The following is a 25070-nucleotide window of genomic DNA, read 5'->3' as shown; positions in this document are numbered from 1 at the left end:
TCCTTACCACTTGCTAACTACCTGATAATATAATTACTGGGTATAAAAAATGTCCTCTGTGATTGTTCATTTTTTCCATGTGTTCCGTGATTCCAGAACTGGGAGTTTGGCCTCAACACTTTGGCTACAATTACACACACTGTTGTCAGAGCACGTAGTGAGTCACCATGAAGACGGCGGGGCCGGCGCAGGAAGCAGCGGTGCCCCCTAGAGCTGTACCCACGCTCTTCACACCTAGGAGGGGGCCCTAGGCAGAGCCCGGTTCTGTTGTCATTACAGAATTTTTCTTTTCATGCTGAGAATGATGCATGGAAGACAGTTTTATCAATATTATAGAGTGCCATTTTCAGCCATACAGCCTTCACAGGGACTAATTTCACATTTGTATACACAGCACTAAGCATGTTAATACCAAGTATGTAGTACCAATACCTGAACCTATCAGTCCTTAGTTCAGCAGTAATGTGGTTCAGGTAAATGACATTGTAAAAAAAATACCACAAGTTACACTTTAGTTTTGTAATAGTATTTTAGAAATGTTTTCCCCAGGCATAGATTGTAAGATTATAAACTCTTGAATTGAGTAGGAAGAATTAAGAATTTGAATTTTGAACCCCATTTCCTGTTAGAACTAAGTTAGGAGTGTAGTTCTATCATCGTTTGACATGCAGATATGTTCATGTTATTTTGCGTAATGATATACCCTTCAAAGTCTTCTTAGCATTTCCTAACTTTTATTATTTATGTCAGTTTAAGTGAATTTAGATGCATGGGTATTTTTCAGGCAGGAGTATTGCTGAGCAGTTTATTGCCAGTTTCTAAGAACGTGAATATAATTTTGGCATAAACTTAAGTATTTGTTGAGTGATGAGATCAGAAGCTTAAAGTAAACATCTTCTATGAATGGGAATTCTGCTCTTAAGCTATTTAGTCTATTTCATAAATATGTTCAGCATAACTGATTTTAACTAGTTTAATATCGGACATGTCCTGTTCACAATACTTTGAAGTCATTCATACTATTTTCTTTTCTGTTTTCTGGCATATACCATATTTTCTGCCCATATTGTTTATTTTGAAGAATGCACTTTTAATTCATTCAGTGCCACCTGTTTACAGTCTATCTTTCAGAAAGCCACATTTTGTTTATAACAACATCTTCAGGAAAAAAACTCAGCTCTCTTTTTACATATGACTTACTAAAGTAAAGCCATCTAGGTAAGCCTCTTAATTTCTAAGGTATTACTGTAAAATACTAAACTTGACTTTACAAATCACAAGTAAAAATCAGTGCCATTGCTTTATGGCCACAGTCCTCATTTACTCTACTTTTGCTCTTGTCAAACTGGAGCTTGCTTTTCAGAATAGATTTGCACAACTCAAACTTTTTAATCTGGCAATGCGATGTGCCAGTTGTATTAAATGTTAGATATTAAATCTATTTATACAGCAGTCCACTACCTCCTTTACCAGAACAACAGACTTGGACAAAATATAGGAGCAAAGATATGGAAGATATAATCACTGTCTTCTTGGATTATATCTTTTCTCCATCATTTTTTATGTGTTTATGTAGTGAGCTCTCTGCTGAGACCTATAAAATCTAATAGAAAATAACACCCACCTCTATGCACTCACCATCTACTGGAAAGGACAATTATGTAAACTAACAAACTCAGGATCAAAGTCTGAGTATCACGTGCTCAGGCTGCCAGAGAACAAGATTTCTTGGAAGAGGTGGCATTTCTATAACAGAGGGGGAGTTAAGTCATTGACATAAAAAAAAGAAACATTACGTTACACTCATAAAATGAAACAACTGCAGTATAATTTATTAATAAACTGATATTAATAATGTTGATTGTTTTAGTTAGGAATATCAATTTCTTAGTCAAGCCTTTCATTTGAACCCTGCTTTATAATCTTCAAATTGCTTTCATACCCATTATATGATTTGGCCTCGATAGCTATCCTGGGAGGAAAACATGGGGCACAATCTACATTTTACAGGAGAAAAGTCAGGAATAAAACATGTAAGTGACTGAAGATCATGCAGTTATTGAAAGAGCTGTTGTTACTGACAGAGGCTTTCCTTCAGACGCTTTTCCTCCCCCGAATCTTTTGCTGCTCCTATTACTGGTAGCATGTCTGTGGAGCAAGAACATCAGGCAGTGTAACGTGCTAGTTAAAAGCCAGAGCGCTGGAATGAGACTTTCTGGATTTCGAGCTCACCAGCTGCGGAGGCTTCCTCACTTACTTACACCTTCTGGGCCTGTTTCCTCATTTCTAAAATGAGGACAGAAGTGGGGTATGTGTCTCACAGGTTGCAAAGATTATATGAATCAAAGCCCCCCCAAATGGTACCTCACATGTCATAGGTCAGCATTATTGTCAATGCTGTTATAATTATTAATATTAATAAATGCTAATGACAGCTATCTCCGTTACTTCCAGCTGTTGCCAGAGGAAAGGAGGGGAATTTCCACTTGTACTCTTTTTCTCCCATCGCTAGGCTAAGCCCTGAGAGCACAAGCCTGCCTCCAACATAAGGAAGAACCAGAGGTCTTCAGGTGACCCGCAGTGATAGCTTGTATTAAATCCCCCCGCCTTTCTTTCTGATCTGTCATGAGTGGAGATGGGAAACAATTTTCAATTTTCCTCACACTGAACCTTTGTCTGCCCGAAATAGTCTGCTCTTATTTCTCCATTTCTCTCCTAAATTGGAAGGCCCCACCTCTTAACCTCTCCGTGGGAAATCGCTGTCGGGTGCAGACTGCCTAATCGTACCCCATTTCTCCACGGCCTCCCGAAACCTCCCACTCCTTCTGGGTCACAGCCCAGCCAGCTCGCCCAGGCTGGGGCCGTATGCAGGCTGCGGGCAGCGTGCCACCCTCGGGCGGCCACATCTGAAGGGCTGAGCGCTGCAGACCCAGCAGCCACTCCACTCTCGGGCCTTTCTGCCAGCTTCCTGGGAACTGCCCATCACAGGCATGTAGGCACAGAGGGCTATGTAAATTCATTGGGGGAAAAAAATAGAGCCTAAGAGATGATTAAGCAAGAAATTAGGTGATAAACCCTTTGCTCAATCAACAGTTTTGTTTCATGATTATGAAAGGCGGACAGCTTAGCTCCAAAGGGAAACCCCATGTAAGACGAAAACATTCCAAGAGCTTCTTCCTGCCAAGCCACACAGCCCTGAAAGAGTAGCTCGGCGACCTCTGGGCAGGCTTGCCGTGTGGCCTCCACGGTGATCACCCTGCTTGGGGACACCCTGCTGCCCCAAGGCCTTGTCTCCTCCGTAACCAAAGTGAGTAGGGACTCACTGCTGGTTGAAAACTCCAAGTTTGCCTCAGTTTAACACAGCCTTTCTCTAGGTGAACTCTCCTGGGCTGCTTATTAAATATGCCATCCTCATTTTATGTTTACCCTTCCAAAGAATTAAAACGGACACAAAGTATTAACTGTGATAAATAGTACTGATTTCTAAAAAAAAAATACATTATTTAGATAGCTGATAAGAATCTAACCCAATATATGGTAATTGAGCAGAATAGTTGCTGTCACGATATAATGGAACTCCTAAAATATCTAACCACATGACAGTTTCTAAGCAGAAATCACAGGCAGTAAAGTCAATCTCTACTCTGACATATGCTAATAAAGTAAGATATGCCTTCCTTTATCTTGTTACAGTAGAAGTAACTTTCTTTTGTGCACTGATAGTTTAAAAATTTGACTACACAGTGATAAATAAAGCAGTCACTTTCTTACACATCTTTTGAAATTATACGAATTTTATATACTAGTTATCTGTTAAAATTAATATTTTTCATTAAAAGTGTTTGAAATCAGTGTCCTACAATAAAGTAAAAACATTAATTCCTCCTCCAAACCTAGAATCTATGTAAATCTAGAAGGTACTAGACATGTCTCTCCAAGGCTTGAATAACGAGGTAAAACACTTCATCCAGAAGTTAACACTTGGCTACACTCGCCTTTTTGTTTTCTGTGACATAAAGTTGATTTTATTTCCCCAGGGAACTGATAGGCACATCACATTCAGCAATAATTCATTTATTATGAAAGTCCCTCGATATGTTCTGTGGGATATAGAAACATCAGCTATGATCCCTGCCCTCAAGGAATGTCTGTCTTCTCTTAAGAAGATAGGATCAACATATATGAAAACTAGCAAATGAAATTTATTAGTATTAAATTCTTAATTATGCAGATGGATTCTCAGTATTTAAAAAAAATAAGAGAAAGCATTTGGAGTTAAGTGAAGGCCCTGAAAAGACACAGGACTTAAGTCAGGTTTGGAAAATAGGTTAGGATTTAAGTAAACAGATGGGGAAAGGCCATTCCAGGCAAAGGTTACAACACAGAAGGCCACGTGTTTTCACAGGACACCAAAGCAGGTGACCTAATTAGAGTAGAAGTTGTGGGGAGCAGTGAGAATTATTATTAGATAGCAATTCGTAGAGCATAACTATTATTTTCTTAAAGGTGTAGGCATTTGGGGGCATTAGGTAACGTGATGAAAAGCATATAAACACAGATTCAGTCTAAACTTCCATCCATGAAATAAAAGAATATAAGGAGACTAGTCAGGCTTATTTTTAGGTCGCTCTGCTGCTCCCAGAGATAAACATCGTAATTTCTCCTCTGAATAAGGTAGTTTACTTTGTGCCAAGATGTATTCCACGTCCCTGAAAATTTAGGTATACACTTGCAAAGAGGGATCCCTTCCATGAGAAGGAAAAACAGTTCCCTTGGTAGTAATGTTGAAAATAGCCATGTGCTTTTAAATAAAATGACTTTGCTTTCTGGAAATATAGAAAAGATCATTGTGTATGTTTCAGTGCATTTCATCAGATGTGTACATTTAATTTATTACTTATTCATATTCTCTTCCTCATATTACTATCCCCCATTGCCACTGACGTATGCCACAAAGTATTAGCATGAATATTGAGCTAGAGGAGATCAGATGGGTCAGATGGCTTGGTTCTTAGCTCCATCTCCAGCCATAAGCAAAAACCAGTAAATACGTGTTCAACTGAAATACATTTATAAAAACAGCATAGAGGAAGAAAGGTTTTTTTTTGTTTTTCGTGTGTTTTAATATCATAAAGGGTGAAGTTTCAGTATAGCATGTGCTACTACATTAAGGTCTGACTATAAACCATTTGGTTAAAATCCTTCCAGTATGTAGCAGTTTAAAAAATCATGAAGTTATTTTTGCCCTACATCTCAAAAGTATGACTAGAAGGACAAACCTTTCTTGAGTTAATCTCATTACATCTCAGGGCTGAGTTTTGCAATATGTGATTCTCTTTCACTCAACACATTTTTAACTTTAGTGGTCAATAAATGAAAGAAATTGAAGTGTCAACTTATAACACTCGACTCCATCTATGTGAGGTTTTAGATTGTAAGTGTGCTTTAAGTATTAGAGTGGGTTGAATTATGTGAAATAGTCAAGCCATCAGTTTAGAAATGTGTAAGCAAGTTTTAAAACTGTTCCATGTAGCATTTCTATGAGTGAGATTATTCATAGAAATCTTGGATAAGGGGAAATGATTATTTGATTAAGGAAGATAATTTAAAATGTGTTTTGGGTAATACAATATAAGTATCAATTTTAATAATCACTACAAAATGAAATAAGATTTATTTAACCCAGGTACTATAGGGAAAATAAATGGTACATTTAAATTGCACATTTCAGTAAACAATCTTAAATCAATGTAGGTGGCCTTTTGAGTCAAAATGAATGATTGCTAATTCCTTATTAAGGGAAATAAGTGTTTTTTGATTTGCAAGTGATTTCTTCATGTTGTAATAAAAAATAGAGAAGCATAAAGTTTTTTCTGATCTTCCTCCAAACTGAAAGTTAAATATCTTTTGAAAGAAAATTGAAACAAAAACTATCTCCTCTATAAAAATAGCTTTACTTGCCTTTTGATCAATCTGAATTTAATAATAAAGATATTTCTCAATATTTCTTTATTGTCACAAGCTGTAGAACCGAATTTTAAATCTGAAGGCAAGTTATAAAGCCAATGGAATTTTCAATATTTTTGATGAGGGATTGAGGTAAAGGTGAGAAGGAAAGCAAGGATAGGAAGATGAGAATAGAAAGAAAGAAAGAAAATTTATTTATAGATAAATAAAATAAGCTACTTTTTTATGTTCCTTTGTTCTGAAAATGGTATACCTGACCATATATATAATTTAGTGGTTATTAATAAAATAAGCTTTTCTCATTAAATTTTTACCAAAACAGTTTACAGCAGCACCATGCCTCTATGCCTCGCTGCTGGAAAGCTTTCTAGCTCTCACATTGCTGTTAAACTCATAATCTATCTTTCACATTCTCTGTGTCACTTGGACATGTGTCATGCAGGCTGTGACAAGTTCCCTGTGCTCTCCTCCCTTGTGTATCCTATGGAACAAACTAGATGCTATGGCTTATTCTTGTTTTAGACATTGACTAAGGAAAAGAAAATGTGTGATATTATTGTGTAATGCAGAGAGAAAGATGAGGAATACATTGTGGACAACCAGTGAGAGGAGAAATTTTAACAACTGAAAACAGATAGGAGGTTTTTTTCAAGACTGTAGTTGTGCTTGCCTAAAATTTATAGGACCACTGCACTGCCCAGGGAAAAGCAATTCTCGTATAAGAATTAGCATTTCTTTTTGGTTAGGAAATGTTGAGGAATACAATTCAAGACTGATTTGTAGAGTAGAAGCTTTCTGTGCATTTAAAAAATTTTACTTTCTTTCATGAATATAGTAAGTCAGCTTTTCCTATTGATGTGAGCATATTACTATGTCATATCCAGAGTTACTTGAGGTAGAGCAATAACATTCCTTTTTCATTCTTTGTAAAACTTCCTTAAATTCAGACAAATTTGCTATCCCTTTTTTATTCAGTTGGTTTTAACAACATATTTAAAAACATAATTATGAATTGTAATGGTAAAATAATATTTATAAGTATCCTTTTTAATGAACATTCCCACAAACTACTATCATATTAGTAGTGATAATAATTTTTGTGTAGCACGTTTAAATTTTCAAACTATTTTCACATACACTATCTGATAGGATGGTTTTATTTTCATTTTATAAGTAAGAAATATGAGGACCGATATTACATAAACTTGCATGATTGTGGTATGTACATTATTAAAATATTAAAAGGCATAGCTATTATTTTGACTAGGTAATTTTAAAGAATGGTGTGCTAATTATGTACATTTTGCTTAAATCGACCCATGATCCTACTCTTTGTTGAAAATGAGGACTTTTTTGAAATTTAGAACTTTGAATAAATAGCAAGTAGGTAAGTAATAAGATAGAATTTTTAAATAAAATATTAATAGTTCATAGAAACAAGCATAAAAAATGAAACACAGTCTTGATTAATTGAGGAACTTTGTTGAAGGGGTAAAGATAAGCATAGACGGAAATACTTTTTTGACATTTAATTCCTTAAAATGTAAATTAAAAATATCTCTCATGATCAATAAAGACAAGAACTAGAAAATATCAATACACATTTTCTGGCATTTTCCTCTTTTTAAAATTCTTTAAAAGCTTTGCTGAGGTGCAATTTACATACCATAAAATTGTTCAACCATCACCACACTCAGTTCAGAACATTTCTCTTTCCAATAAAAACCCTGATGCCTTATTTGCAAATACTTTCCATTCCCACCCCCACTTCAGGCCACTACTAACTTACTTTCACTAAATGTTAGCCCTTTCTGGCTCACATTTTCTTATGCTAAAACTGTTTTACACTAAATGTTTTTCTTTTCTACATGTGTAATTGTAAATCTAGTTGGTTGTGGATCCTAGGGGTTTAATGTACAGCAACTTCATGCCGTTTTTCCTCTTGAATTTTAGGGTAATTTTATGGGTACTTTGAACCCTGTTTCCGCTTGGTTTCGGTCCCCAACTGCTACAGAACTGAGCTGGTGAAGTTGTTTCTGAACATGGAGTTTGAGGCCAGTATCTGATAGGACTGTAAAGAGTTGTCTGGCAAGAAAGGAGACAAAACCACCTAGAGCTTATGCATGAGTAGAAACTGAGAGTTGGCTCACTGGTGTGCTTGGTTGTGAAAGTTGCATTGTGAGCCTTTGGCCCAGTTCGGTGAATGTGGTTACAGGGTGGAGGGAAACACCCTCCGGTTTGGCATAGCTCATCTGATAGCTGAGCATTCTTCATTGATCTTGAGGCAGCTGTCAGTTTATCAGAAGATGCCTCATGAGCCTGTTACTTGTCCTTTAGTCAGAGAATCAACTTCAGCATAACAGACTGTTGAGTTAGCTCCCACTAGTGGTCCTCGGTGCTCTGACTTCCCGGTGAGGTGCTGGGGTCCTGTGGGTCTGTGGCATTCTAGTTTAAAGTGGAAGTAGACATTCTGACTCTAAGGAACTAGTGGGGTCTTTACAGTGTGCAAACAGTGGTTCTAGACTCTAGGGTACCTCCACTCAAGCAAAGACAAACCAGAAAGCCTTAGTAGATAGGCTATAGGTTTCTGGAAACTTTTTGTAATAAATACTAAATTGGCAACCAATTCGGCTGACTCCCAGTGACCTCTGTAACTTCTACCTACCGTCCATCGGCAGCAGCCATCTGCCACCCATGAGTTGTTATCACCCTTTCCTACCTCCCCTGCTCCCTCCAATGATCTTGGCTTCTTCTAGTACGATTCAAGCACTGAGGTGCCCAGATCTCTGATAACACATTGAGGTCTCTGTAAGTTCCTAGAAAAATGACAGTGAGGGTTGGCTGGTTTCTCAAACCACCTGTCCAGCATGAGTGAAGCTTAAAGGTAATAATACATGGTTCAGCTTTTCTCACAGAGTCTGTGAGTTAGCGAATTTCGTTAAACTCTCATTTGTAAAGCATCAATCATTGTTCTTTTAATTTATTTTTTAATTCAGCTAATGGGCAGCAGCATATAATGGAGATAGCTTGGGCCAAAAAGACCCAGCCTGCCCCTTGAGAGCTCTGTGGTCTTGGGCAAGATATTATCCTTTCTGGTAATCCTTAATTTGCTCCTCTGAAAAATGAGATGATAATTGTATCTTCTGAGGGTTGCCAGAATGATTAAGTAAGGAAACTCATCTACTACACTGCTCGTGACACCTAATAAGAGCATTATTAACATTAGCTGTTATTTATTATGAAGTATTTGTAGAAACCAAACCTTCCTTCTGCCATTAAAAGTTGACTTTAGGACTAAATGAAATAATGTTTATGCACGTGCCCAGCAATTTGTTTAATGAAGGTTTTTCCCTATTTCTCTCTGACTTCCTCCTGATGGCTTCACTTTTTTCCCGAAATTCTTCCTAATATAAAGTTCAAAACTAGTTAGGAGATAGCAAAGTAGGTATATCTTTCAACCTAAAATCCTGGCTAGAGTGAAGGAAATTAAACATATGGGTGCATTTATAACAGCAATAAGCTGGTTATAAATAAAATGATAAATACACTTGGAATAATAAAATTCATTAATTAGAGGGGATCTACAGAGTTTTGAAGGCTAAGAAAGTAGTATAAAGAGATGGCCATAGTCCCAAGAGCTAAGTGATGCCAAGAGCTAATTGGCAGCCAAGTGGAAATTATCCTAGATATGATTTTATTAATCTAGTAATCTCTATAACTAAGATCACATGTTAATCATTCAAGGAAAAAACAAGGTTAAAACACCTTGTAAAAATGTAAGTTGAAAATGAAAATTCAGGGCTAATCATATAGATATTTTGTCGTGTATATTTCCTGTACAGCACTAACACGTAGAAATATTTTCTTCCCTTTTATGCATAATTAAGGGTACTTTTGGAAAGAAGAAATAGACTACAAATACTGCATGCTTGTCATTGTAGCTTCTTTTTTTTTCTCATGTTAAGCTCAGAAATACAGTGTAGAGCTTAGATGCCAGCTCTGTTATGGCTTTGCCAATGATAAATCATCCTGGTTTATTTCATTCTTTCTTTGATTCATTTAGTCAACAAATATCTCATGAGCATTTACTCTATGTCAGGCACAGTAAACAAACATCACCAATTGCTTACAGACTTGTGAGAGGAGACAAATACTAAACAAGTAATCAAGGAAATATTTAGTGTTATTAGTTTGTGATGAGAGCTATAGAGAACACTAACAAGGGGAGAAGTTGGTGGTTCTTCTTTTATGTAGACTCCTGTGAAGAGAGACTCTGATTAGGAAACACTGGAGGAAGGAACCCAGGGAAGTGAGAGGGTGACTCCTGAGGATATCTGTGAGAGAATATTCAGGCAGAGTAATAGCACAAGCAAATAGCCTGAGGCAAGAGCTTGCTTGGTGTACTCAAGGAACAGCAAGGTGGCCGTTGTGACCCCCCCAGAGCAAGTAAGGGGGAAGTGAGGCTCATGGGTAGCAGGGGTCCAGGTGGTATAGGACCTTGTAGGCCTTTGTCACAGCTTTGTCTTTGCCATGAGTGAGATGGGAAGCCACTGAAGAGTTCTGAGCAAAGGAGTAATGACATGACCTGGCTTTGTTTCAAAGGGAAGAGAGATCGTCAATAAATGCCCATTTGGTGGCCCTTCTCATTTAAGGTCACAATAACTCAGTAAGGGACAGAGAGACCTTAACCGAGGTCAGGATTTAAGTCTGGACCTGTGGCCCTAAAGACTGAGTTCTTTCCTCCCACCCGACGTGCAGTAAAAATGTGTGCGATCATAACTACAGAGGGTATTTTTACATTAGGTGTGTGAACTACACAGGGGTCGTGAAGTCATTTAACGGTGACTCTAAAGAGGGATATGATTTTGTTTCTTCTCTAAATCTGAGTGACACAGCTCATGTTTCATGCCATCTTTCCTATTTGCCCGAATTGCTCTTAGAAGTGGCTTTTCACATTTTGTGTTTTATTCTGAACTACAACTGAATTCATTTGTATCCCACTAATCTGTCATTTTAAAGAGTCTCACAGATGGAGGCGAGTGCCTTTGGCTTAAGGCATTTTCAGTTATCCAGTCTTCCCCTCTAGCCTGTGCTATAGGTTCACAAACGCTGGCAGCATACTGAGGCCCATTTATTTGAAGTGGCCTCAAGTTCTCTCTTAGGGAACTTGCCACATTACTGTTCTCTCAGATTGAATTTAATCTGGACACGTGCGTATGAACAACACACTTAAGAACTTCACTATCCCTGCAGATGAAGCATAAACAATTCACAACTAAAGGCGGGGCAGGATACTTCAGCCGAAAAGCAGAAACAGCTTGTCATGTTTTTCCTCAAGGCTTTCATTATTTCTGAATAATGTGGGCTATTTGGCATTCACTAGAGGATTCTGTTGCTGGAGAGCCCTAGGTGATAACTCTTTAATACTGCTATTAAGTGATTAGCTCTGTTATCTCTCTCTTTCATTACTAGTCACTGTGTTGAAATTTTTTGTAAAACAATAAACACAGACCAGCAGCCTATGTGAGGACTCCAGGTCCCCTGGGAGCCATGTGGGGCCACAGCAGAGGCTTGGAGGCCTTGGTGTCATCAAGGCACAGTTTAGGTCTCCCAATTAGTATACCTAAGGAGTAAGGATTGAGGTCCAAGAGGATTAAAGCTATTGTGCATATCTGAGAAGAAAAAAGTTTTCAAAATCGCTTGAAATATTTTTAAATTTAATTTCCCTAGATGTGCCCCAATGGGAAGGCATCTAATTAGCTGTAAATTCTTTTTTTCCCTTTTTATTGAATTTATTGCAGTGATTCTGATTAACAAAATTATACAGGTTTCAGGGGCACAATTCCACAACACATCAAAAATCCTATATGAGATTATCAAAGATTTCCTTGAAATAGTAAGCTCCCTTAGACCCAGGATATTTAACATATGATTAGAATTACAAACATTTAGAGTATACCCTTTTTTCAGGAGCCCATCGTCAGGAAGGGAGGAATATTGATGGTGGAACACATTCTCAAAAGGTTTTGAAATAAATCATATTCTATTGTTATTAAAATGATAATTCTAAGTCATTCCTTTCCGCTCCTCCAAAATATGTAACAAGTCTAACTTATCTCTAGATACCAGAATTTCTTTCCTTTCTATTACTAAATCCTTGAGAAAAGGCCATACTGAAAAAAATAAAGCTGTGTCTTTAAAATAAAAAAAATAAATCTCTTGAAAAACATCTTACTATACTTTTCTTCCTTATAACTGGAGGGAAGGGAAAGACTGGAAGGTTAAAAGAGAAGAAATAAAAGTAGATACTTTTACAACTTTAGAAATGTTTGTGGACCAGGACTAAAGAGAAAGAGCAAAAGGCTATATAATCCTACTTTCACCACACTTCCTTGCAGTAAAATTGGAGAAGAAATTAGATTTTATTTCTACTTTTTAGATTGAAAAACTATCAAGTATATGCAAACACATTATATGAAATGAAATAAAAATGAGAGTCAAATACATTTCCCTTCTGATACAAGTGGGCACAAAATTATTCGAGAGTCCAGTTAAATTACAATTCATCTGATCCTAGTGGAATGACATTGGATGAGAGTTGTGAGCCCTGAATTTTAAACCCAGTTCCGGCGAGGATTTATTGTGTGACTCAGGTGGTGATCAGGGTGTCACTTAAGTGCTCCATCCACCCGATAATTTGGGGTGAAGAATGCACTCTGTTTTTTTAATTCTACAGGCATTTTCTGACTTGCTACTGCCTTTCTTTAAGGTCCAGTTGAAAAGTGAAGAATCCAAAACCTTTGCAATGAAGATTCTCAAGAAACGCCACATTGTGGATACAAGACAGCAGGAGCACATCCGCTCGGAGAAGCAGATCATGCAGGGGGCTCACTCCGACTTCATAGTGAGGTAAACATCCTGCCAACTCCAAGTGCAAATCCACCACCAAACCCTCTGTCACCTGCACTCACCGTTACTCATTTTAGTCGCACACAGTAACATTTTAAATCTGATTTCAAGAAAGTGTTTGCCAAAAAAAAAAAAAAGATTAGATTTTATCTTTGTTGTTGTGTGTGTGTTTTTAAAGAGAATCAAATTCTGGGAAAAGAACATGTTTTTCCCAAAGGGGAAATCAGAGTGTCTAACATTTCACTTTAATCCTATTACTCCAAAATTCTGCATAGACCTCTGGTGCTTGAAAGACAAAATATCAAAAATCAAACTGTTTTTTACCTTTAAAGTATTTGAATATTTTTAAAAAAAAAATTTAATGCAATGACTGTTCAACCTCAGTTTTTTCGGAGCACTAATAAGACAATAATGGGGAGTTTGTTTAAATGCACAAGTCTTTCTAGTTCACTTGCCTGTGGCATTTGCTGAAAATGGGATATAAGATGAACGTAAGTGAACAGCGCACTAATTTCATACGTCTGTATTTATAAAACATAACTTATTTATATCTATGTACACTGCATGTTTATAACCACTAAATGTTGCTCAAGAGTTCATGCTTGAAACGTCAACCAGGTTGTAATTGGAGGAACCCCAAGAGGCCCTCTTTGTCCATAATCACTGGGATTCATACATTTCAAAGGAGAGACTGGCCTCCGACCGTGTGAGTCTTCGTCAGGAACCTTTAGCCCCTTTTCCCTGTTTGTAGATTCAGATCCCTCTCATCTTTTTAATAAAATTTCAAGCTTGGCAAATCAAGAACTTACTCCAATCATGGCACTCAAAACCTTTACATGCTTTTGAAGGGCAATAATGTTTATAACCTTTGTTTTCTTGTTTGCAATTCACAGACTATACAGAACATTTAAGGACAGCAAATATTTGTATATGTTGATGGAAGCTTGCCTAGGTGGAGAGCTCTGGACCATTCTCAGGGATAGGTAGGAGTTTTAAGAAATTTCTATCCTGTCTTTGAAAATGTAGTTGACTATGATGGTCTGTAAAGAGTCAATTATTATAAAGTAGAAAAATCATATTTACATTTTACACGTGCTTATGTTTCAAAATGTAAGGTAAATATGGGGCACAACACACTATCCACATATGATTTTCTGTAAATATGAAAACTACCTGTGCTTCAGATTTGTAACTAACAATATAGGCTTTGTCCACAATAAAAATGATACCTAGTGAGGTATGTATAAAGAACTTAGTTTAACTTAATTCTGATGAATCAGACAACTATATACCTAGAATTCAGTTCATTGCTATAACATGAAGAGCATTAGTTATTGTACAGTTGCAATATGGACTAACTATCAGTTTAACTGCTCCGTTCCTCCTCCAGATGGGCAATCTTCCTTTCCTGACTGAGAATTTTTCCCAAGTAACTTTCTCCTCTGCCTTTACATTACTCTTTGGTTTCAAAATCAATGCAAGTTTCCAGCCATCCCTTTCAGGCCTTAGCTGGTCTTCGGGGAAAAAATTAATCCACTTTAAGCAGTATTTCATGTAAGCAATCTAATTTAGAGTTACTTCTTGCCCTTTCAGGGAAAGTAAAGTTGGTCTGGTTAGAGCTTATTTGTTTCTTTTAATTATGCAAAATTAATTTCCATCTCATATCTATGTAATTTGCAAACAGTCTCTTTAAAAATATATATTCTATGAAATGTCTCTGGAGATTATCATCAACCCTAAATGTTTACTTAAAAGAAAGGCCACAATTTTCTTTTCCTATGAATGATCTTTTGATCACTTTCTATTAACAATCTAATAACATTTAAAAATCATCCTTTGTTCCTTTGAACATTCAGCTTTAGACATCTGTTTTTTTCTCTTTGCTATAGTCTTACCCCTCACAATCTTTCTGAAACTCTACTATGGTCAGCCTTGATGTTCCCAGAAAGCCAGGTTATTTTTGGACAACTTCTTACTTTGTAGATATTCTGGAGTAGAACAAGTGGTTCTTTTCAAGCTATTGATTGAAAGTCTCATTCCTAATTGTGTTATGGTACCTTATTTAAGGTAAGTAAGCATACAAGACAATGCATCATGTTAGTGTTAGGGTTAATATCTATACTAAATTATTATATCATAGCAGATTATTACATTATTGTTAGTTAATATTTGAGTACAGATTATGTGCCAGGCATTTTGATAGAGGCTGGGTATACAAGAATAAACATATGTGGTCCAACTTCTCAAAACTTACAGGCTCTTGCACAAACTTAATATTTTCATTTGTGAATTAATGTCTGGTTTATCCTAATATGGTTCTCCTGTATTATTATTATTATTTAATATATTTTTATTGATTTCAGAGAGACGAAAGGAGAGGGAGAGAGAGAGAGAGAAACATCAGTGATGAGAGAGTCATTGATCGGCTGCCTCCTGCATGCCCCCAACTGGGGATGGAGCCCGCAACCCGGGCATGTGCCCTGACCAGGAATCGAACCCCGATCACCTGGATCCTAGGCCGATAATCAGCCACTGAACCACGCTCGGCAGGGCTCTCCTGTATTATTTTGACCTGACCTTTCAATCTACTGATTTGAAATTTCTACTCTGTTCTAATTAGGAGACTTACAGGTTAAAGTAATAATAAGCCACATAAAGAAAGGAACCACTATTTTAAATTTCTATTACCTTATTAAACAAGACAACAATAAAAACTGATCTAAAGTCCACTCATGAGGCATCAGTCTTGCACAGGCATCCAATTTCAACTTATTTTTTTAAAGAAAATATTATTTTCCACTTCTCCCTATTTAACTTGAGTTTGCATTTTGTTGGGTCATAATTGTCACCTAAGGCTTCTGAGTGAGATGTATTTTGATTGGTCAGGGCGGCAAAGAGCTGCTATTAAGAAGCAGCTTATCTTGGGAGAAATGCATGAGGCCTAAGTATCAATAAATGGTCCCAGTTTATAGGAAAATATCCTTAGTCAAAACAGACCATATTGTTCAATTCATTCAATTTTCTTCTTGGGTCCCAGCAAAGAAGTGGTAAGGGAGAAGCTCCGTGAAAGCAAAAAGGAAACAAATTTGGGTTAGTTTTAGGAGATCTTCGTGTGATCTTATTCTTTCCTGATGTGGTAATTCCTCTGAGGCTTGGGAATTTAGCTCAGGAGGCCTCCAACAGCAACAGACACCCTTCTCTCACCTCGCAGCTGAGATGATCATTTACTGTCTCTCCCTCTCTTCTCATCAGCAAAGAAAAGGAACACAGAGCAGGTTTTATTTGTTATCAAGAAGTAAGAATTAAAATGATGCCATATATATAAACAGGATATGAAGACAAATATTTTCTCATCTTTGAGATATAAACTATAACAATGAAATATTAATTGTTGCAATTCTTTCCCTATTTAGTCTTTATTAGCTATCATGGTTTATCTCCTAGTTTGTGACTTTTTGCTCTCCACATATTCTATTCCATCATTTGAAATAGGTTGTTACAAACTGTATTTTATTCACCTTTCTTCCATAACCCCTACAACTGTTTTTTGTTTCCTGTTTTTCTATTTACTTTTAGTCTGTGCGTATCTTTTGATCTGAAATGGGTTTCTTGTAGGCAGCATATGTATGGGTCTTTTTTTAAAATCCATTCAGCCACCCTATGTCTTTTAATTGAGGCATTTAATCCATTATTTGTTTTTGTAGTTCTCTGTTCCTTTCTTATTCCCTTGCTCTCTTCTCCTATATGTTGATAACTTTATAGTGTTATGTTTGGTTTTCTTTCTCTGGTATATCTCTTACAGATTTTGGTTTGTGTTTACCATGAGTTTCACATATACCAAGCTATGTTGATCTCAGTCTATTTTAAGTTGATGGTTGCTTAAGTTCAAATACATTCTAAAATCACTATAATTTTTACTCATTGCTTCCATGTATAATGTTTTTGTCGTTTTTGTCATTTCTGGTTTTGTGGGTGTTTTTGTGTTTATCCCTTAATCTGTTGTTGTAGATACACAAGATCTTCCTACTTTTGTTTTTTAACCTTTGTAGTTGGTTTATAGTTGGTTGATCCACTGTTTTCCTTTGTTGGTGAGGTTTTTTTCCCCCTAAACTTTTTAATTCATATTTTTTTATCTTTTCTTCTTAAAGAAGTTCGTTTAACATTTCTTGTAATGCTGATTTAGTGGTGATGAACTTCTTTAGCATTTTTTTGTCTGGGAAACTCTTCATCTCTCCTATTCTAAATTACAGCTTTGCTGGGTAGAGCAATCTCTGTCATAGATCTTTATTTTTCATCACTTTGAATATTTTGTGTCACTCCCTTCTGACCTGCAAAGTTTCTGTGAGAATTAAACTGACAGTTTTATGGGAGCTCCCTTGAATGTAACTAACTGCCTTTTTCTTGCTGCTTTTAAGATTCTCCTTGTCTTTAGACTTTGGCATTTTAATTATGGTGTGTCTTGGTTTGAGCCTCTTTGGGTTCATCTCATTTGGGACTCTGTGCTCCCTGGACTTTTATGTATTTCTTTCACCAGGTTAGGAATTTTTTTTGTCATTATTTCTTCAAAGAGGTTTTCAATCCCTTGAGCTCTTTTCCTTCTGCTACTCATATGAGTGAATTTAGATATCCTTGATGATGTCCCAGAGGTTTCTCAAAATATCGTTTTTTAAACTCTGTTCTTCCCCTCATTTCATCAAGCATCCTTATCTTCAGTGTTTTGAACTTTGTATCTGGTAGATTGCCAGTCTCCATTTCTTTTAGTTCTTTGTCTGGAGTTTTGTCCTGTTCTTTCATTTGGAACATTTTTCTTTGTCTCCCATTTTGGCTGACTGCCTGTGTTTGTTTCTATGTATTAGGCAGATTTGCTACATCTTCTGGTTTTGGCAGAATGACCTTATGTAGTAGGTGTCCTGTGGGGCCCAATGGTGCAGTCTCCGTAGTCACTTGAGCCTAGTATTCCAAGGGTGTCCCTTGTGTGTGTGCCCTCCTATTGTAATGAGTCTTGATTTCCACTGACACATCACTGGGGGGATTGATTCTCAGGCTGACTTTGAGGGCTGGCCATTACTACAGAGGACAAGCTGTTGTGCAGGAGCTGACCTCATGGAGCAAGAGCTGCTTTAGCGAGGCTCTGGTGCCAGCGTAGTCCACCCTTTGGGTTTGTCATTTGTGGAGCTGGTTAGGTGGTGCTCTTGTGTGATCTGAAGCTGGGCACCAGGTGTGTAGGTTCTGTAGGTTCTTCAGAAGGGCTCTGGTGTTGGCCAAAGTCAGCTGCTGTTTGTGCCCAGCTTGGGGCCACCCAGTGGAAGCTACAAAGTGATCTACAGTTGGTTGCTGCTAGTGCTTGGCTTGGAGGCACTTGGGAAAAGCTATACTGTGAACTGAGGCTGGATGCCACTAGTACTGGGCTTGGGACCCTTTGGTGAGCCCCGCAATGTAGGCTGAGGCCAGCCATTTATTGTTCTGGCTTTATGGCTGCTTACTTGAAGCTATGCTCTAGGCCAACAGTGGTAACAGCTTATGCCAGGCTTGGGGCCACCTGATGGGAGTTACAGTGCAAAGTGAGACTAGTAGCCTCTTGTGCCAGGCTTGAGAGCACTTTTAGCAAGAAGTAAAGGGCACACAGAGTCTGGCTGCTGCTTGTTTGGGGTTTGTGGGCCTTTGAAAGATTTTAGGAATGTCTGAGCCAAAATAATCCACTTATGCGGGGAAGCCACTGGAAGAGATTCAGCTGGACATGTGAATTGGGTGTGGCAGGGTCTCAGGTAATCACCAGAGTGAGGAGAATGGTATTATCCAGGTTAATGGAGACCTCAGATTTGGCACTTGCCTGTGCCTGCCAGCACTTCGGTCTCCAGAGACAGCCTCCTGACCCCTGCTCCTCCAGCACTCACCCTGAAGCCAGTCAATCAGTTCCTCCCTATATGTTCCTGGCACTCTGCCTCTGCGCTGGAGCCCGAAGCTAGTTGTTTGTGAGCAAGTGAATCCATGCACAGCCCCGAAAGGGAAATGCCTGGGGCTCCAGCAGCCCTCAGTCTTACTTGGAATCCACTGCACACTGATTTTCACAGCCAGAAGTTACAGACTCCTCTTCCTGACACTGGTGCCCTGAGGTCTCCACAGCATTTTTCTACTTCCCATCTTGACCAGAAGTCCTATGGAGGGTGATTATTTATATTCCACCTTAAATGATCTAATAATAGGTAGTACAGATTGAAAGTATTTCCAAAAAATGAGTGTTTTCATATTTATCCCCCCAAACTTTACAATTGGCAAGAAACCTGCACACGTTGCAAGATAATCCATGCTTGTACATTCATTAATGATTATTACCAGCCAGTGAAAGGAGGGAACTTATCTTTGGGTGAGAGATGCTTTGTCTTTGTTACATTTTGCCATTTCAGGACTCAGTTTATGACAAGTGGATTAAACATAATGATTTGATTTTAATATGTGACCAGCAATACGTATACATAACCGTCTAATTCTCTTTGTAAAACTTGTTATATACTGCCACCTAGCTAAAGTAACTGCCCATTCCCCAAAAGGGTATAAAATTGAAGTGGCACCCCTGTCAAGCCATAATTTATTATTTCAAAGAGCTATGAGGCAGAGTGATTTATTTCTTTAAGTCACTTTCTAAGTGTTGATAAAACAAGCTTTCGTTTATATTTAGCTCAAATTTATATTGTCATTTCCAATTCTAATAGTAATTTTTCATCTTGTGTCACCCTTATACAATGCTTTGTGACTGCTTTCTAAAAGAGGATTTAAAATCCTAAATTATGTACATCAAAAGCTTAGCGATGAAACTGTGTCGCAGATAAACATTTTGTGGCCATATGTTCTGCCAATTTGTCATATAACATGGAAAGGTTTTCACTTAATTTTTAAAAGCAGTTGCAAATATATTTCTATATGGGAGTCTTTGAGTATAAATCTGTTGAACGAATGGAAACCAGCTTTTTAGGATCTTCCAAATTTCAGAGTGGCTCAGAAGAAGATAAATCATGAAACAAATAAACAGAGCTGTCGAGAACTGAAGACCCAAAGATTTATGATTTGTGGTCAGTTCACACAGTGATGAAAAAATGTTTTTGATTGGCAGGCAATAAAAGAGTAATTTTTGTCCATACATTTGTGAGAACCATGAAAAAGTAAAAGGAACAGGCATTAGCATTAGACTCTTCAAAGTTGACTTGTTAGCCTTGGCAGTGAGAAGTGGCAAATACTCAAAAATAGATAATTAGTGTTGTAAACTCCCCTCCTCAGCCCCCAAAGACTTTAGACCTGTCCTGTGCCAGTCACTTTTCCTACATTAAAACGGTAGCTAAAGAAGAGCTTTTTGGTGCTTAGTTATATTGGCTATTAAATTTATTGAGTATCAGTTGTATGCCAGGTACTTATTTTAAATGTATGCATCAATTCTTATGACAACTCAATGAAATAGTTTCTTTTATTGGTTTAATTTTGCAGAGGAGAACACAGACCCAGAAAGGTATAGTTAGTTGTACAGTAAGTGAAACCTAGATTTGAGCTCAGGATTCTTACTTCAGAGTCCATGTTCCTAACCTATAGCCCCCTCTGATGGCTTTGAGTTGTATTAAGAATTTTCATCTTCCTGCTAATGATCAGCTTATTCAGAATATAAATATGAGTACCCTTCAGCAGAGCCTTCATTAACAATGCATTTGTTCATTTGGTTCCATTAACAACTGAGTATTAAGGAAAACAGAGATATGTTGCCCAAAGTCACAGCTGCAGAAAGTATCTCCTCTAACGGTAATAGAGAATTTGTAGGATTTCAAAAGGCCCACCCAAATTATATGTAGACAGTCCTGGTACAAGGAAGTAATCAATTTTCTTATTAAAACAAAATATGTAATGTGAAATAAGATAAGGCTCTACTCTGTGTACTGTTGTTTTGCTTTGCTTTGCTTGGGCTTTGCTTTTGCTTTGCTGAGCTCTCCATTGAGGAGGAATGCAGTCACATACAGCACTCAACGAGTTCAAGCTCTGCGTAAATGGTCTATTATCTATTATGTATAGATCAGTAATTATCTATTGTGGATTACTATTTAACACAAATAATCTCTCCAGCTGAAAGAAATATACTGCTTTTGATAGACAAACCTGCATAATTAAGCACAAAGATGAAAGGACAGGACCTTAAAGGTACTACCTTAACCCCATTTCCCAATACACAGGGTTATATAGCGATTATATAGCGTTAACTTGGCAAAGATAACTCCAAGTCAGAAGACAATGGCAGCATAAAGCATATTATTCATTTTCTAATATAGATGCAATTTTTCTCAAACTTTTTCTTGTCCTTATAATTCACAGTTGTTTTACTCAGATAGTGTTGAAGAGAGGTACTAAAATCTTAGTAATCACAGTTAACATTCTAGTTATCAAGAAGAGATATCATCATGTCTCAAATTGTATTTCCAAAGAAAGATTTCTTTGGGGAAGAGCTAATTATTTCAGTGACAACTCAGGGGACTTTAGGGGTTGAAATGAAGAATACCTTTCTGGAAGACACAATATTTCTAAAAAATGACCTGAAGGTGGCTGTGTTCGCCTTGGATTCACTGATTAATTTTATAAAACAGCAGATATATTTTTCTTCCCAACGTGTTAGAGTTTACTTCTGAGTACTGAAAAAAGAAGCCAATGTCATCAAAATGCAAACTGGCCTCGGTGATGCTCATGAAAGCACGTTCTGGAGCTCCGCTTTGTTGCGCATCTCCTAAAACTGCCCAAGTGCTGGCTCTCATGTTACATCTTAGCCATGTAACCGCTCAAGAGCTGATGTTCACACTGATGTTCCTGTATCATCATGAAATGGTTAAATTGTGTTTACTGCTGGGAAAAGAGGGAAAAAATCATAGTTGATCTTTATAAGGAATTCAATTAAAAATAGTTAAAGTATAAAGGTCCTGGCCTAGAACCAAGGAGTTAACCTCAGATGCCAAGGTCTTTCCCTTTATAATTATTTCATTAAATAAATACACAAGAGGCAGAGACAGAGAGACAAAGAGAGCTTTTCTGCTAAACATCATAATCAAGCTTACTAATAAGCTTTCCCATCCAATTACCTTTTTCTTCTAATTATCTTTCAGCTCCTTCTGTCTTTCTAAAAAGAAGGCAGCAGGGTAAGAAACAGGTATTGTTTGTCTTGACATCAGTTTCAAACATAGGAGAAAATTTAGCTTGCGATATGATTGTATCAGAAGCATCCCAACTCATTTCCAAAGTGGTCCTTGAAAATATCAACTTCTAATCACAGTCTCATGAACCATATCTATAGTATTTACAAAGATTAAACAATAAGCCCTTTATGAATACATATGGCTAAACTCAAAAACTCTCCTTTAAAAAACACCCCTTGGAAGACAAGGTCTATAGTAAGATTTGCCTCTCTTCTGCCCACCACGGTACCTATAACTTTTTAGATCATAGCAGGCCACGGGGAGGAAGCCACCAGGTCCATGAAACTTGGTATGTGTTAAAAATCTTCAAAGTTTTCAGGAAGTTAGACTAACCTATCCTGTTCATAAGGGCAAAGAATTCCTTCATTTGATCCACAGATGCCTTTGAAAACCCAATTCTATTGACATTTGGCCAGCAGGATCTGGTCTCTGGGGTCAAATTTTTTTACAGGAATAACGTGAAATGGAAAATAAAACCTTATTAGAGAAACATGTCTTATATACTTTTCTTTCCATTTCCTGTATCTCAGAGGGTCATTTGAAGATTCTACAACCAGATTTTACACAGCATGTGTGGTAGAAGCTTTTGCCTATCTGCATTCCAAAGGAATCATCTACAGGGACCTCAAGCCAGAAAATCTCATCCTGGATCACCGAGGTTACGCCAAACTGGTCAGTGTACTGCACACATTTTCTGCCCTGAAGTTTTAAAATACTGGTTTATAAAGCTGCGTGCATTTGCTAACATAAAATCTCATTTTTCTTTTTACATATTAGAACTCTTCTTAAAAGCAGGTTTTAGTGTTACTGTTTTATTGTAACTATTCTTTAAAGTTATGAGAAATTAAATTGGCTAGGTGTGAATTAATAATATCCTGGCAAAACATGCTGAAGTGGACTAATGCTTGCTGGCATGTGTTCATAGACCTACAAGAGCTCTATAGAGGTTCTTTTTCTAGCTGGTTCTCTGCCATCCAAAGGGACTGTTTTTATATTATGGAAAATTGTGAATCATTTTAATATTTTAGAATTAAGAACAATAAAAATGGAAAAACTGGGCTTCGCAGACAATTGTATCTAGACCATGTTAATAATAATGGTACTACTAGTAATATTTTTTAAAAATTAGTCAAAAACTAAAGACTTATTGAAGAACGTAAGTTCTTATTTATTTATATTTTTTAAAATGCATGACTTTTGAGGGCTTTGATTCTTGTTAGTACCTGATTCAATTTTTTAACTTCGAGAATTTTTATTTAGCATAAGATTTTCAAAGAAATCAAATAAATGATGGTTAATTATTTGTATTCTCAACCAAATTGTTTAGGAAAATAGAGATTTTCTTCATTTGAGTCTCCATCAAAAGGTTTCTAGAAAAATAAAGGAAACATCTTCATTTTTATATCTGTTTGTGTTTACCAGGAGCAGTCATTGATCTCATAATTTTATTCATTTCTTCAACAGTAAAGTGTCTTCTGAATTAATACTAAATGAATTATCACTTTCATTAAATCCAGCAGATATATATACTCTAGTTGAACCTACTTGACATATTTTCTAGACTTTAAAATTTTTGAGTAAAGGAGAAATTATTTGTTTATGCCCCAACATCCACTGGCATCAACAAAGGAAAAACGGAAAGTATTTCCAGAAAGAAAATTTGCCTTTATTTATAATTGAAATCTACTCAGATTTCAACTTACCCTGTTGAAACCAAGTTTGGTCAGGCAGGCTTTGTCTGGAAAATGGATGACTCCTTTTAGAAGACAGAACTATAACTTACATCTGATTTTATTATTTTTTTATTATTATCATTGGTGTACTTCAGCAAAGTAACATCTTGCTTTTAAACTTCATCAGAAGTGGCTTAACATATCTTGTTTTTCGCTCTATGTAAGGTTGATTTTGGCTTTGCAAAGAAAATAGGATTTGGAAAGAAAACATGGACTTTTTGTGGGACTCCGGAGTATGTAGCCCCAGAGATCATCCTGAACAAAGGCCATGACATTTCAGCCGACTATTGGTCACTGGGAATTCTAATGTATGAACTCCTGACTGGCAGGTATGGACATTGATAGAGAACTGCTGATAAAAATAGACCAGAAAACAGCCACACACTCCTGCCTTTGTCACTGTCATTAGACCATCTTAAAGCACTTTTCACCATATCTTGTTGCCACACTTCAATTAGTTATAGAGATGACCAGGAGTTCATAAAACAAAGTTTAAAATGAGGCAGATGAGGGTAATGAACTCAAACAGCAACTTTTGGTCCCATTATTGCTGCTGCCTTAGATGCATGTGAATATGGGATGCGCTGGTATCTTTCTGTGAGACCTTGGCGCCTAGTCATTTAGCCAGCAAAGAAGCAAGGGGAAATTACAGTTGTATAAAAATATGTAGAGTCAACTACTTATATAAATAAGAGGGCCTCTTAGCAGTTGTTATATCTAAATGAAATTTGAATGCTTTTCAGGTCTTTTATGTAATAATGCTTTAGTCATAAACAACTAGAAAAAGGGTACTGTGGATACTACCAAGTATAAAGCACACTATAAACCTCTCAAGGAAAAGAAAATCAAATACACCCGCAAGCCATGCACTCAGGGAAATGAGCAATGGGATCATTATGATCTACAGAGTTCAGAAGGCTGGGGTTGATCCCAGGAGGATTTCAAAGAAGAAAAGACTTCAGAGAGTGAGCAAGGGGTGCAGGCATTCCTGGAAGTGACACATGACTTAAATAGAGAAGCCGTAGTGGGCCAAGTCATGAAGATGGTTCATGTCCAAAAAAAAAAGAAAAAAGATGGGAAGTCAATTAGTGTCCTTTCAGGGATCATGATTGTTATACTTGAATGTTTGAACTCCATCCAGGGAGGAAATCATTGAGTATTTTCTGACAAAGGAGTGGCATGTGTTGTGATATTTAAGGAAAAATAGCTAGCAGAAACGTGTAGGGCAAAGGGCAAATCAGAAGCT

General features: G+C 37.1%; 1 protein-coding gene across 5 annotated transcripts in view; it reads left to right on the top strand.

Annotated features, from left to right (window-relative positions):
• PRKG1 (protein kinase cGMP-dependent 1) overlaps positions 1-25070 on the top strand; it is a 953315-nt gene that overhangs the window by 918246 nt on the left and 9999 nt on the right. For 4 of the 5 annotated variants that reach the window (XM_081157647.1, XM_081157645.1, XM_081157648.1 and 1 more), the window contains 4 exons: positions 12737-12876; positions 13770-13859; positions 22622-22763; positions 23990-24153. In XM_081157647.1, the coding sequence (XP_081013773.1) occupies positions 12737-12876; positions 13770-13859; positions 22622-22763; positions 23990-24153 (536 nt within the window). The remainder of the gene's footprint in view (positions 1-12736; positions 12877-13769; positions 13860-22621; positions 22764-23989; positions 24154-25070) is intronic. The other variant, XM_081157646.1, reaches the window with a different exon arrangement.

Source organism: Miniopterus schreibersii (genome assembly GCF_964146895.1).
Source record: "Miniopterus schreibersii genome assembly, chromosome: 14".
Taxonomy (NCBI): Eukaryota; Metazoa; Chordata; class Mammalia; order Chiroptera; family Miniopteridae; genus Miniopterus; species Miniopterus schreibersii.
The sequence above is the reverse complement of the archived record's forward strand: the minus strand, read 5'-3'. Positions and strand labels throughout refer to the sequence as shown.